This window comes from Abramis brama (assembly GCF_963993115.1).
Source record: "Abramis brama genome assembly, chromosome: 17".
Taxonomy (NCBI): domain Eukaryota; kingdom Metazoa; phylum Chordata; class Actinopteri; order Cypriniformes; family Leuciscidae; genus Abramis; species Abramis brama.
Genome location: NC_139979.1, coordinates 30692269 through 30707129, shown reverse-complemented (window position 1 = coordinate 30707129; position 14861 = coordinate 30692269). Strand labels below are relative to the sequence as shown.

At 37.1% G+C, this 14861-nt stretch overlaps 1 protein-coding gene across 2 annotated transcripts; it reads left to right on the top strand.

Moving 5' to 3' along the window:
- Positions 1–2756: 2756 nt before the first annotated feature.
- Positions 2757–11409, top strand: echdc1 (enoyl CoA hydratase domain containing 1). 2 transcript variants are annotated; one of them, XM_084089589.1, is made up of 6 exons: positions 2757–2826; positions 2992–3318; positions 4615–4757; positions 8444–8496; positions 9638–9718; positions 10921–11409. In XM_084089589.1, exons 2-6 carry the CDS (start codon positions 3093–3095, stop codon positions 11327–11329), a joined length of 912 nt encoding a protein of 303 aa, XP_083945715.1. In that variant the 5' UTR covers positions 2757–2826; positions 2992–3092; the 3' UTR covers positions 11330–11409. The 2 variants fall into 2 exon arrangements, with proteins under 2 accessions (XP_083945715.1, XP_083945714.1); XM_084089588.1 differs by having other exon boundaries at positions 2802–3318.
- The last annotated feature ends 3452 nt before the right edge of the window (positions 11410–14861 follow it).

Sequence of the window (14861 nt, the reverse complement as noted above, 5' to 3'; positions counted from 1 at the left end):
TTCTAGATGTAAATGTGTTTTATTCATTACCTATTTAGTCTCGCCCATGGAGCCACGGTACACATGGCCAGTGATGTAGCGGTGCCTGGAGAAGTGGGTATACTCTTAATTTATGCCCCCAATCTTTTTTTAAGCGTCCCAGCAAAGGATGAATGCTCTGTGTTATAAACAGTGGCATGTAAGACTAGTCTTGCATGTTAGTTCACCCCAAAATGGGCCAGTAGTATTTGCACATTATCACTTCTGCTGCTTGACTTCACGGAGAAAGGATCATTATGAAATCAATATTAGCCACAGAAGAGGTGCAGTTTTTGCAAATAATATTGGCCCACAGACTATAGGAAGAGACAACTAAATAATTATGAATTTTGAGTGACTATTTCTTAGTCCATCCACACATGAAAATTGGACAACTATTATCTCACCATGCAAGTAGTCTGCGCCAGTAGCTTCTTTTGTGAACTATCTATTAGAACAGCTGATTTGCAACAGATAGTGTAAACTTATAATGGTGGCTAAGGAATAGTCACTCAAAATTCATAATTATTTAGTTGTCTCTTCCTATAGTCTGTGGGCCAGTAAAAATAAACTAATCTCTGACTGAAACACCATGCTAGCCTCATCTTCAATATATGACATGGCCATAAACAAAGTTAAAATTGAGGTGTTCTTTTTTTGCATCAAATTCATTTAATTAAATGGATAGTTGACCAAAAAATGAAAATTCTGTCATTTGTTCACCCTCATGTCGTTTGAAACCCATAAGACTTTCGTTCATCTTCAGAACACAAATGAAGATCTTTTTAAAGAAATCTGAGATTTCATTATTGAAAATTTGAGCTAAACCGCTCAATTCATATTGATTAGTTTTATACGATCTCTTTATGAACTTTTTGAAGTGTCAAAATGGTAGTTGTGTAGCAAAGATCAAAAAGATCTTAATTTGTGTTCCGAAGATGAACGAAAGTCTTACGGGTTTGGAACGACACGAAGGTGGGTAAATGATGATATAATTTTCATTTTTGGGTGAACTATCATTTTAAAAGCCTTGCTTGAACCCGTTTTACTACTTAATCTTTTCCCACAACCATAAGGGCCAAATAAGCCCATAGAAATGTTACTTTGAATACAATGTCTGAAGTACAGTTCATTTTACACATTGAATTTACATTCCTCACATCCCTGGATCCAAAAATCTATTCTAGTCAACTATGAGTGTAGACATTTAGTCTCCAACCTTGCTCTTTTGAGTCGCTTACAGAATTAAGTCAGGAAAAAATGTTTTTGCAGCTGCAGTATCCTGTCAGAAAACCTTAGCCAACATGCCAGGACAAAGATCGCCGTCCCCCAGCGCAAATCAACTCATCCTTGTCCACATTTATTCCACTTCACTCAAACATCTTTCCCAACAGGAAGCCAGGAGCCCCACATAGGCATCTCAGACTGGAAGATGAAGCATCTGTCAACCTCTCACTTCTGAAATCTGATGACACTTGACTGTCATCCAAGGCTCCATATGTTTGTACTCCAAGAGTACTACACTCTTAGAAAAAAAGGTTCAATGGGGTCTTAGAATTTTAAATAGGCTACTTTAATGTTTAATGGGTCATTTCAGTTTATTCTAGAGATCAAGTATGTTTACAAACTGTTTAATACAGAAATTCCCATGACGGGAACCCCTAAATGGTTATATGAAGCACCATATAGCCTAGAAATAGAACCTGACTAGACATTAATTTAATCGTGTATAATTGTGGTTGCATCATGTAGGCCTACATACCTGGTCAGGCTGCATGGTTTCATGATATAGAAGTTCCTCAAAAAAAATCAATCGATAAATAAATGACATTCTACTGCTTAGTGTAGGCTAACTTGTGCAAAAAATATGCAAGGATAAAACGAAGTGATAAATAATGCAGTAGTCTACCTATCTCTGTTGCTATGCTTTCCTCCTCAGAGCGTCTGTTTGGCGCCAGATAAAAATACGCGCGCAGACTCCTGTCTGTCCCGCTGTGACGGTAACATAAACCCCTAAAGACCTATAAATATTAACTAATAAATAAAAACTGCATTGCAGTCTTTTAGCCTACTTAATAACCGGTACTGTCAACCAGGCAACTGTCAACGAAGTTTATTGCCTGCACAAAATATGATAGCATTAGCCTATATGTTAAAGTGGCTTCAAAAATTAATTAAAAACATAAAAAGGAAAACACACCTGATGCATTTCTTGTTCTTCATTTTCTAGTAGTAGAGTTTAAGAACCTGTAGGCTATTTTTGTGTCATTAATTAAGAGAAAGTACACCGCCATCGATCTTACTCTGATGAAGGTGACTTGAACGCACCTGCCGTTGTAAACAGGCCTACTTCCCACCTCGTAAGTCCACCTGGGAAGTTCGTATTTACAAGGTGGGGAAGTGGTGTTTACGACGGCGGGTGCGTTCAAGTCACTTTCGTCGGAGTTAGATGATTTCATTTTTTGGGGTGAACTATCTCTTTAAAGACCTACTGATAGCGTACCATTCATTGACCAGCATAGCCTATAAACATTCACCGCGACTATCTAAATAGTCAGGTCTGATTAAAGTGAGTGAGGCAATTTCTTTTGAGGCTGGAGGGGGGAAAGGCTGATCCTGACATTTAATTTACACCTGACATTTAATTTACACCAGACACCAGCAGGGTTGATGTTCAGTTCATGCATTCTACCTTTATATGCAGCGCTGCAGTGTGTGAAATGTGAATTGGGGAACAGCTCCCCCCTCTGGACAATTGCACCATCGCATAGAAAGTGAATTTAGATAAATCCTTTGACATCTCCTCTGGTTGGTATTTTTTACAGTCTATAGTATTTAGTCTGCTTTTATTTCTTTGTGATTTTTTCTCAACACTTTGAGTGCATAGCAGCTTTATTCGGAATTTAATTGTAAAAGGCGGCGTAGGCTACATATCAAAGCGGAAAGTTTACATTAATTATTTGTTTCTTTCAGGACCGTTTTTAAAGTTACTCCTACGGCTCGAAACAGGTCAAGTACTTTTAAAAAGTCATGCATTAAAAATTGAACAATATAATAGACGCGACATAATCATAATGAGTGTGTGCGGCGCTGCTCGGTGCCGGTGGATCTTGACCCGCAGTGCTGTGAGTCTCAGGGTCCTTCAGCACAACCGAACCGTCTGCACGACTGGAGCTCCTGAGAGTATCAGGGAGAAGCTGCAGGCTTTCCCAGGAGGATCCATCGATCTCCAGAAGCGACAGGAGTCCGGCATCGCGGTGCTCACTGTCAATAATCCAGCGCGCATGAACGCCTTCTCAGGTAGGCCTACTCGTGTTTACCCCACACATTTATGGGCAATTTATTTAGTTTGAGGACAGTTTATGCTGGAAATGGAACTTTTGGAATAAAATAGCAGAACCCGCTGACTTGCTAAGGATTTTCATACATATATGTCAAATATTATTTATCAAATAATAGCATTGGTTCCATATGTACTTCACATTTCAATAAAAAAATACATCAGTTTTTACATTGTACTATTTAATAAACACCTGTATGTATAATTACACTGTTGACCCTTCCCTTAAACCTGTTCCTAACCTTACCCGTTTCCCACCTCAATCGCAGCACAAGTGATCAACACAAGTACACTGTACATACAGTTTTATATGCACGTTCATAGTAAAGACACCTAATATAAAATGTGATGAAAGCATTTTATACAAATAGTATTTGTAGACGTTTTGCATAATTTTACTAAATTAGTGTTTGATTGGAAATGATGCACAATAAAAAAATACTTTGTCTTTATATTATATTTACCTTGATTTTCTTCACGTCACATTCCACATGCTTTATCTCAAACTTACACAGTTTCCTGGCTAAACATGAAAAAACAAACTTAAAAAAACATTTAACAGAATAGATTTGAAATTTGGTTTATGTCTAATTCTTGTTGTGAAATTGTGAGATGATAATACTTGTTTTCTGAACATTCATATTTTAAGAATGATTGGCTGGTTCTGAGACAAAAGTTAAAGTCCGCATGAAAGAGAAGTTATGATAGTCTTTTCTTCTCTATTGTGAAACACTCTTGAAGAATTTTTTTTAACAAATTATATCAAATACAGTTTTAGTTAGTTTTGTAAGATAGAAAAAATAGATTGATTTTGTCCGTGGGGAAGTGATTGGATGGTTGTGGTTTGCTATTGGTGGATCTCATGTGAGTGACAGGTTGCCCCGCCCTCGTCATCAGAGAAGAGATGTCGCTGCAAGAGGGAGGGGAAGTTATTTTGATTTTAAGATTACGAAGCATATGATTTAAAAATAATAATGATGTGCACGGATAAATCATTTAGAATAAATACTGCAATATTCCATAAAAAAATAGGATTTGTCAACTCACATTTTTTCATTGTGACTTTATAAGATTGACAGTCTGGGACAAGAGTTAAACAATAAAATCTTTACATACAGTAAATACATCTGAAATATAGCCCAAATAAATGATGTTAGCATGTTAGAAAAAGCAGATTTAATGTGACCTTCATATAACGAAAAGGACATTCAAATGAGTTAGCTTGAAGGATTTCATTACGTGCTGTTTTCCCGCAGGCTGCATGATGCTTGAGCTGGAGCAGCGAGTGCATGAACTGGAGAGCTGGACAGAAGGGAAAGCTGTCATTGTGAAGGGAGCTTCTGGAAACTTCTGCTCCGGATCTGATCTCAACGCAGTCCGAGCGATAGCAAACCCACAGGTGAGAAGAGTTTATCAGCTAAAGATCATACTGTCATTATACACTGCCTGGCCAAAAACAAAGTCACTATTTGGATTTAAATGGGCAAATACTGAAGAGTCTATGATTGGATCATTATTGCAGTGATTATTATGTTTCTGGCATGTTATATGTTTGGCAACAGTTCTTCTAACCCTAACTGATGGAGTGTGTAGCTTTTCATTTCTTAAACAACCATGTAGAAGACTCATCATAGCCATATTCCAGGATGACAATGTCAAGATTCATCAGGCTCAGATTGTGAAAGAATGGTTGTGAGGGAGCATGAGGAATCATTTTCACACATGAATCGGCACCTCTGAGTCCAGACCTTACATTCACTGCAAGTCTTTGGGATGTGCTGGAGGAGACTTTACTGGACTCTTGCATTGTCAATACAAGATCTTGACCAAACATTGATGCAGCTCTCCATGGAAATAACATCACAACATTTATCACCAATGCTCCCTTTCTTCATGCTCCCTACCAACCATTCTTTCACAATTTGAGCCTGATGAATCTTGACTTTGTCATCCTGGAATATGGCCATGATGTGTCTTCCTACACGGATGTTTAAAGGGATAGTTCACCCAAAAATGAAAATTAGCCCATGATTTACTCACCCTCAAGCCATCCTAGGTGTATATGCCTTTCTTCTTTCAGACGAATACAATCGGAGTTATTAAAAAATGTCCTGGCTCTTCCAAGCTTTATAATGGCAGTGAATGGCTGTTTCTGTTTTGAAGTCCATAAAAGTGCATCTATCCATTATAAAGTGCATCTATCCATCATAAAAGTGCATCTATCCATTATAAAGTGCATCTGTCATTCATAAAAGTGCATCTATCCATCATAAAGTGCATCTATCCATCATAAAAGTGCATCTATCCATTATAAAGTGCATCTGTCATTCATAAAAGTGCATCTATCCATCATAAAGTGCATCTATCCATCATAAAAGTGCATCTATACATTATAAAGTGCATCTATCCATCATAAAAGTGCATCTATCCATCATAAAAGTGCATCTATACATTATAAAGTGCATCTATCCATCATAAAAGTGCATCTATCCATCATAAAGTGCATCTGTCATTCATAAAAGTGCATCTATACATTATAAAGTGCATCTATCCATCAAAAAAGTGCATCTATACATTATAAAGTGCATCTATCCATTATAAAGTGCATCTGTCATTCATAAAAGTGCATCTATCCATCATAAAAGTGCATCTATCCATCATAAAGTGCATCTGTCATTCATAAAAGTGCATCTATACATTATAAAGTGCATCTATCCATCAAAAAAGTGCATCTATACATTATAAAGTGCATCTATCCATTATAAAGTGCATCTGTCATTCATAAAAGTGCATCTATCCATCATAAAAGTGCATCTATACATTATAAAGTGCATCTATCCATCATAAAAGTGCATCTATCCATCATAAAAGTGCATCTATACATTATAAAGTGCATCTATCCATCATAAAAGTGCATCTATCCATCATAAAGTGCATCTGTCATTCATAAAAGTGCATCTATACATTATAAAGTGCATCTATCCATCAAAAAAGTGCATCTATACATTATAAAGTGCATCTATCCATTATAAAGTGCATCTGTCATTCATAAAAGTGCATCTATCCATCATAAAAGTGCATCTATACATTATAAAGTGCATCTGTCATTCATAAAAGTGCATCTATCCATCATAAAAGTGCATCTATCCATCATAAAGTGCATCTGTCATTCATAAAAGTGCATCTATCCATCATAAAAGTGCATCTATCCATCATAAAGTGCATCTATCCATCATAAAAGTGCATCTATACATTATAAAGTGCATCTATCCATCATAAAAGTGCATCTATCCATCATAAAAGTGCATCTATACATTATAAAGTGCATCTATCCATCATAAAAGTGCATCTATCCATCATAAAGTGCATCTGTCATTCATAAAAGTGCATCTATACATTATAAAGTGCATCTATACATTATAAAGTGCATCTATCCATCATAAAGTGCATCTATCCATCATAAAAGTGCATCTATCCATTATAAAGTGCATCTGTCATTCATAAAAGTGCATCTATCCATCATAAAGTGCATCTATCCATCATAAAAGTGCATCTATACATTATAAAGTGCATCTATCCATCATAAAAGTGCATCTATCCATCATAAAAGTGCATCTATACATTATAAAGTGCATCTATCCATCATAAAGTGCATCTATCCATCATAAAAGTGCATCTATCCATCATAAAGTGCATCTGTCATTCATAAAAGTGCATCTATACATTATAAAGTGCATCTATCCATCAAAAAAGTGCATCTATACATTATAAAGTGCATCTATCCATTATAAAGTGCATCTGTCATTCATAAAAGTGCATCTATCCATCATAAAAGTGCATCTATACATTATAAAGTGCATCTGTCATTCATAAAAGTGCATCTATCCATCATAAAAGTGCATCTATCCATCATAAAGTGCATCTGTCATTCATAAAAGTGCATCTATACATTATAAAGTGCATCTATCCATCAAAAAAGTGCATCTATACATTATAAAGTGCATCTATCCATTATAAAGTGCATCTGTCATTCATAAAAGTGCATCTATCCATCATAAAAGTGCATCTATACATTATAAAGTGCATCTGTCATTCATAAAAGTGCATCTATCCATCATAAAAGTGCATCTATACATTATAAAGTGCATCTATACATTATAAAGTGCATCTATCCATCATAAAAGTGCATCTATACATTATAAAGTGCATCTATCCATCATAAAAGTGCATCTATCCATCAAAAAAGTGCATCTATCCATCATAGTGCATCTGTCATTCATAAAAGTGCATCTATACATTATAAAGTGCATCTATCCATCAAAAAAGTGCATCTATCCATCATAAAGTGCATCTATCCATTATAAAGTGCATCTGTCATTCATAAAAGTGCATCTATACATCATAAAGTGCATCTATCCATTATAAAGTGCATCTATCCATCATAAAAGTGCTCCACACTGCTCTGGGGGGTTAATAAAGGCCTTCTGAAGTGAAGCGATGCATTTGTGTAAGAAAATTATTCATATTTAAAACTTTACAAACTGTATTCTCTAACTTCCGCTAACTGTCGTACGCACGTTGACGAGAGACTGGCGTTCCAGCGTAAGACGTAGGACACTCCGGTGAGGATATGCTAGTTCTCGCGAGAACCAAGTTCGTTTTAGACTTCTAATTCGTGACCGGGGTTTTGTTTTGCTCTATCCTCTGCTCTTCCCCGTTCGTCACCGGAACTTACGCTACTCCTGCGTACTACGTCATACGCTGGGACGCCAGTCTCTCGTGAACACGCGTACGACAGTTAGCGGATATAAAAATATATCATGCTAGAAACATAATAATCACTGCAAGAAAGATCCAATCATTGACTCTTAAGCATTTGCCTATTTAAATCCAAACAGCGACTCTGGGAAGATATTGTAACTTTCAGAACTAAAAACGTCCCATTGAAAAAAAACATTGTCTATCTTTGCTAATATTATAAGTGGACCTCAGGGAAACTTACAAGAGCTTCTGTAGCCTACTGAAACATCTGAAAAACAAAACATCCAGTGTTTTCCAGTTGATGTAATGTTTGCTGTTTTTCAGGATGGCATGAGGATGTGTGAGTTCATGCAGAACACTCTAACACGACTCCTCAGGTTAGTGGGTCACGACTGGAAATATCGTTTTTGAACAGAATTTGAAGAAAGTAGAGGATCTTTGGCACACCGGGAAAAGGGTCTCCTGTCCTTCTTATTGAAAAGTGTGTTTATGCAAGGGTGGTTTTCTACGTTGTTATAACGTTACCGTGTTATCATCATGAAAATAAATAAAGATGTCATAGCTTTTTGCAGTTTGATCAAAAGGTGGCATGTTAAAAACTGTGTCTGTAATTACTCCCATTACTACGGTGGCTGAGAGGGCTCAACTGAAGAAAACAGAAAAAACATCTTCATCAGTTTCACAACACGTGTGCTCCAAATACTCACAACACAACCAAACACAGAAACATGCTGCAAAAGTTCACAACACAACCAAATACAGAAAAATTATATATACTATAAATTATATAAATTATAAATACATTATTTTCAGTGTCACGTGATCCTTCAGAAATCATTCTAATATGCTGATTTGCTGCTCAAGAAACATTTCTGATTATTACCAATGTTGAAAACAGCTGTGCTGCTTCATATTTTTGTGAAACCCATGATACAACTACCATTCAAGAGTTTGGGGTAAGAGTTTGGGAAATTAATACTCATTTACTTCAGCAAGGCAGCATTAAATTGATCAAAAAGTAAAACATTTATAATGTGATAAAAAAAAACTTCTATTTTAAATAAAAGCTGTTCTTTTGAACTTTCTATTCATCAAAGAATCCTGAAAAAAGTATCACAGTTTCCACAAAAATGTTAAGCAGCAAGAACAAAGTTTACAAACATTGATAATAATAAGAGGCATTAATAATAATTGAGGACCAAATCAGTATATTGGAATATAAATGCAGCTTGCCTGCATCAGCGTTTACCACCAAAGTTTTGGCACAATCCCAACAGTGCATAATGGGTTTTCAAATTGGTTTTGCAGTGCATTAGTGGGTTGAAAAAGTGCATTCAATAATTTCTATATGGTTTTGGTACTCCGCTTCAAATGGCTGTCCCCTCAAATAGTGCACAGTATGCAAATATATTTATTTGCCCTTATGCAAATTTGAAAACTGTGCAGATCCATGTCTTTTATCCAGCATTATTCCGCAGTGTGGTGTGTGTCCGAGCTAAACTCTGTTGTTTCAGGCAGGCTGCCGCTCATCTCCGTGGCTCTGGTGGAGGGAAGAGCGCTGGGCGGGGGGGCAGAACTCACCACTGCATGTGACTTCAGGTAAACACAGTTTTTGACATATTTAATTTTTTACACGGGTCATATTAGTTTATTTATTTACTCATTTATTCAAAGTGACTCAAAGTTTATTCAAAGAAAAAAAGATGAGAATAAAAAACTTGGAATAACTAATTGCATAAATGTACACCCCCCTGTATTAATCACTCGCGTAATGTTCTAAATTACTGTTTTTTATTTCACTGAAATGAATGCACATACTATATTTTAGTTTGATTATATTTTTTATTTAATATTTTGTATTTTTAGGGGATTTTATGGGAACTAAATTATATTTATGCAATAGTTGTAATCAATTTATTTACTTTTTGAGCACAGACCTGAAAATCAGTCATAAATCTTGAATGCTTTGGAGCACAGATTCAAGTTTGGTCTCTTTTTTAAAGACAACACTTGGCAGATTATTTCTGAAATAAAAAAAGTTTCAAAAAATGAATTTGAAATGAGATATACAATTTTACGTTTATTGTTATGAATCTCAAAAATACTCTTTTCAATGTTTATATAAAATATATTTTCCAAAGCATGTTTTACTCTAAATCATGTTTTCAGCTTTAAATCGGTATGAAAATCAAAGCCATAAATCTAAATAAATTGTGTTCCAAATGTAAGGTTGATATCTCAAATAAATGAGCGTTCAGTGAGGTTTTGTTTGGGCGCAGTACCAAAAGTTTCCACTTGGTGAAATTCGATTCCCATTCATTTCCAATGTGCTCATTTTTGACGCAAACAATACAAGTGTGACTATTTTTTCAGGACCATTTAACTTTTTCGAATCATGTCCATGATTTGTGTGTGTGTGTGTTCAAACAGAAATTCCTAAAACCTTTACCAAGTTTCATACCATTCAGATGAAGTAAAAAATTCTTTCAATAACGTTCCAGATCTGTTAAATAGCAAGGGCATCTCCTGTGCTCTGCCCTCTTCAGGACGCCCCACAGGCTTCCTATAGGATTCAGCTCTGGGCCGATCCAAAACATTCATCTTTCTTTACTAAAGCCTTTCTTTTGTGTTTTAGATCAGTGTCACGCTAAAAGGTGAAAAGTGTCTTCTTTTTTTTTAAAGCTTTCTAGCTTGATCTTTTTGGACCGTAGTAAGAGATTTGTATTCTGAAAGTTACAGTATGTTTTTATCAAGCAATATCTTGTCGGAATAGAACGTCACCATTTTATTTCCATTTCCAGGTTGATGACGTCCGATGGTGTAATCCAGTTTGTCCATAAGCATATGGGTTTGGTCCCTGGATGGGGAGGAGCTGCAAGACTAGTTGGTATTGTCGGCAGCCAGAACGCCCTGAAACTGCTGAGCGGGGCTGTAAAGGTGGATCCAGACTGTGGAAGACAGATGGGACTGGTGGATGAGGTGCTCCTCTGCTCTTCTGGAGAGGGAGAAACACTAACACACGCTGAGCAGTGGCTGAGGCCGTTCATCAAGGCTCCGGCTCCAGTGATCCAGGCGCTCAAGAAGGTGGTCGTCTCAGGAAGAGAGCTTCCCCTGGAACAAGCCCTTAAGACTGAGAGGAACGTGTTTGGGACAGTATGGGGCGGTCCCGCCAATCTCGAGGCTCTGGCTTCAAAACCGAAACACAAGTGATTGTAATCGTAACATTGAAGCTGTTGTACAATTGCTTGAAGCGCTTTTCAGATAACATCATAAAAGAGAACCGAAAAGTTTCTGGATTGTTTTGCAGAGTTCGTCAACTTGCACATGCACACATTAGTAAATAAATACATCTTCCATCATCTTGTTTTGAAGTTTAAGGTTTTGTGATTTTTGGGAAGTATTGGATGTATTTATACTAGGGATGCTCATATTGACCGTTTAACCGTTAACCGAATGTAAAAATTTTGACCGATTAATACTATCAGTTAAACGGTTTAAAACGTTTTTTTTTATCTTCTTTTTTTTTTAGTTTGCTGCATGGTTTAAAAATAAAATACTTTATAGCTTATATATTTATTAACTCACGGAGTGCGTCGACACCTTTTTTACAGTCTATGGTCGACACGCGCAACCACACACGTCTCGAGACGTTACCTGTGTATTCTCGTCCGATGGGACATCCATCCCATCGGAGAGGGTGTTTTCTGCCGCGGGTCTAACTGTCAACAGGCTGCGCTCCAGACTGACCCCACATCACGTTGATGTTGCTTTTTTTAAATAAAAAAACGGGGGAAAAAAATGCCGTTTTTTTCGAAAGCTTTGTTCAAACGGATTCAGTGTTTTCTTTTTGTCATCTTAATTTGTTAATTATTTAAGTTTAAAAAATATATTTAGTGTAGGCCTATTTTGTTTTTTATTTGTATTATTTTATTCTGTTTTTCTCTCACTGTCAGAAATGCTGCAGGTGCGTGAAAATTTAAACTGAATCCAGGTTCTGTTGTTGATCTGTTCTGTATGCTGCTGTTTGCACTTTGCACGTTAAAATAAACCCTTTGATAAAAACTTTTTTTAAAGGGTCACAGATAGGCAACGCGTCCATTTTATTTGTATTTAATGCAATTGACCCTTCGCAAAGACCCGCCCCCCTTAGTTACTGTCGTTATGTCCGACAAGCTACGCTGCTCTCACGTAGGCTACACCATGTTCTCACGCAGTGAAAAATACGTCGCGGAGCAGAGAGGAGACTGACAACACGCTGACAGACTCAGGACAGACCAGGTTACTTTTCGGTTACTTCTGATATTAAACATATTAAACAAAGTCTCACCTTTCAAATTTGGTCATTTTTTAAAATAAATTTAAACGATACAATAGGCTACATACCATTTTGTGGCTCTCTTAAATGTGTCTGACAGATCGCTGTAGTAGAGCATCCGTTAAAGCTGCTCGTGAACCGATCATCTCTTCCTTCTATAGCATCAAATAAGTTATGAATGAACATAAGAAGGAATGTTGTTTTAAACCGCGGAAAGGGGTCAGTACATTCCGTTTTTCAAGTTCAAATCCTCCCATGTTAATCTGCTAGCTAACGTTATCTCTCCTGACTGCTTTGTCGGACAAAATGGCGGATTATGATTGGTGAGATCGGCTGTCAATTCAATATTATAATCTTATCAGTTAACGGTTAATAATCGATTAACGAGCGGCGGTTGTCGGTCGGGAAAATTAATCGAAATGAGCATCCCTAATTTATACACATTAAAAAACTGTAAGAATCTGGGAGTTTTGTTCGACTCGTTGCGTTTTCACTCACACATTGGTCAGATTGTTAAATCACGCTTCTTCCACTTGTGGAATATTGTTCGTATACACCCCTCTCTTAACTTTGGAGATGCTGAAACTGTTATCCACGCGTTTATAACCTCCAGATTGGACTACTTTAACTCCTTTATATAGTGGCTTACCCACCAAATACATCGCTTTCAAACTCTGCTGCTCGAGCCCTTAGATATAATAAAAAATCTGCACATCACTCCCATCCTTTACCAACTTCACTGGCTTCCTGTGGTCAATCGCATCGTTTAAACTTTTAGTCTTAGTTTATAAAGCCTGTCCCCGCACCTCAACACCTTGCTGAGTTAGTGCAACCATATGTTCCTGCCCAGACCCTTAGATAGCAATGACAGTTTGCTTGTCGTACCCAAGTGTAAACTCTACTGTGGGTGGTAGGGCTTTTAGTGTTATCGAAATTGATGTTTTCTCTGATTCTATAACTTGTCATGTTAATTATTTGTGGTTATTTGTTGTCTCCATCTGCTTTTCTGCTTGACTGATTGTTATAATAAGCAGATTGCTTGTCTCTTTGTCAACTGTTTGTATTATTTTGGGAAGCGACTGTGGGTTCTTGAAAGGCGCTATAAGAAAATAAACATCTATCTATCTATCTATCTATCTATCTATCTATCTATCTATCTATCTATCTATCTATCTATCTATCTATCTATCTATCTATCCATCCATCCATCCATGTGGTGGCCTAGTCATGTCTGAGTACACGAAAATGAAAAGATGCATGTTGTAAAAACATAACGCATATTGCACTACTGATAAATTACTCAGACACCTAATTTAGTGATATTAAACCTATACCTATTTAATGCTTGTATCACATTATTTGGTTAACTGAAACTTACCTCAGAGTTCACACACCTGCATGTCTCTTTAATTTAACCATTTGTCGTGTTAAGCCTCAGTCAGATCTGGACACTGAACAGTCCTTCAGTGTGTGTGAAGTAGATGATCACCATAAGATACTGACCGCTATCGTTCTTTATGGCAGCGCTTTTGGCGCAATGGGTCGCTGTTTTACACGGGTTAATCATTGATCGCTGACGTTACAGCGCGTGCTGTGTGTGTGTGTGTGTGCGTGTGTGTGAACACTGCAGTTTCTGCATCTCAGCTCTTCTGCCTGCGCCAGTCTGACCGCACCGCGAGGCTTTATTATTCCCACGCGTGGATTTCAGAGCGAATTCAGCGTGAAGTGAGGCGTGTGTCCCGCGGATGCTTCTCTGACAGGACCGAGAGCTGCAGCCGCACACACGGTAAATTACCAGAGACATGTCTTTATTAACATTCCGTTAATGCCATATTCTGAGGGAGAGTGCGTGCACTGCAGGTTTGAAGATGTTCTTAATGGACAGATGTTCTGTCTGGTCTGTTTTGCAGTGTTTTACTCAGGTGATGGATAGTGTCTTCAACGCTACTGTACGCCCCTGTAATCAGAGATATTCGAAAAGTTATTAACTGCTCGAATTATAACTTGCTTAATTGTAACCGTTCAGTCTTGTGCATGTAAAGTCATGAAGTAAATGCATGACGATACGAGTGTTTAATTTTAAATATAATTTCTGAAGTGTCTGTGTTGCTATAGTGCGGATGATTTCACTTCTCACTAGTCAGAGGCATCATTTGTAGGCTATTCTCAAATGTTTTTTATTGTAATTTATTATTACTGTATTATGATGTGATACACCCATGTTGCCTTCATGCATCAGCACATCTGCAGCATAGATCCTGCAATTTTGTGTCATTTGGATAACACTTTTCACACTCTCATTTGCTTGTGTTTGTCCACTAACAGTGTCCATCAGTGTACTTACACCACAGGACAAATGTACAGTATTTTTGTACCGTCATGAATATATAAAAGTCATCATCATTCATTCAGGGGTGGAAATAATGA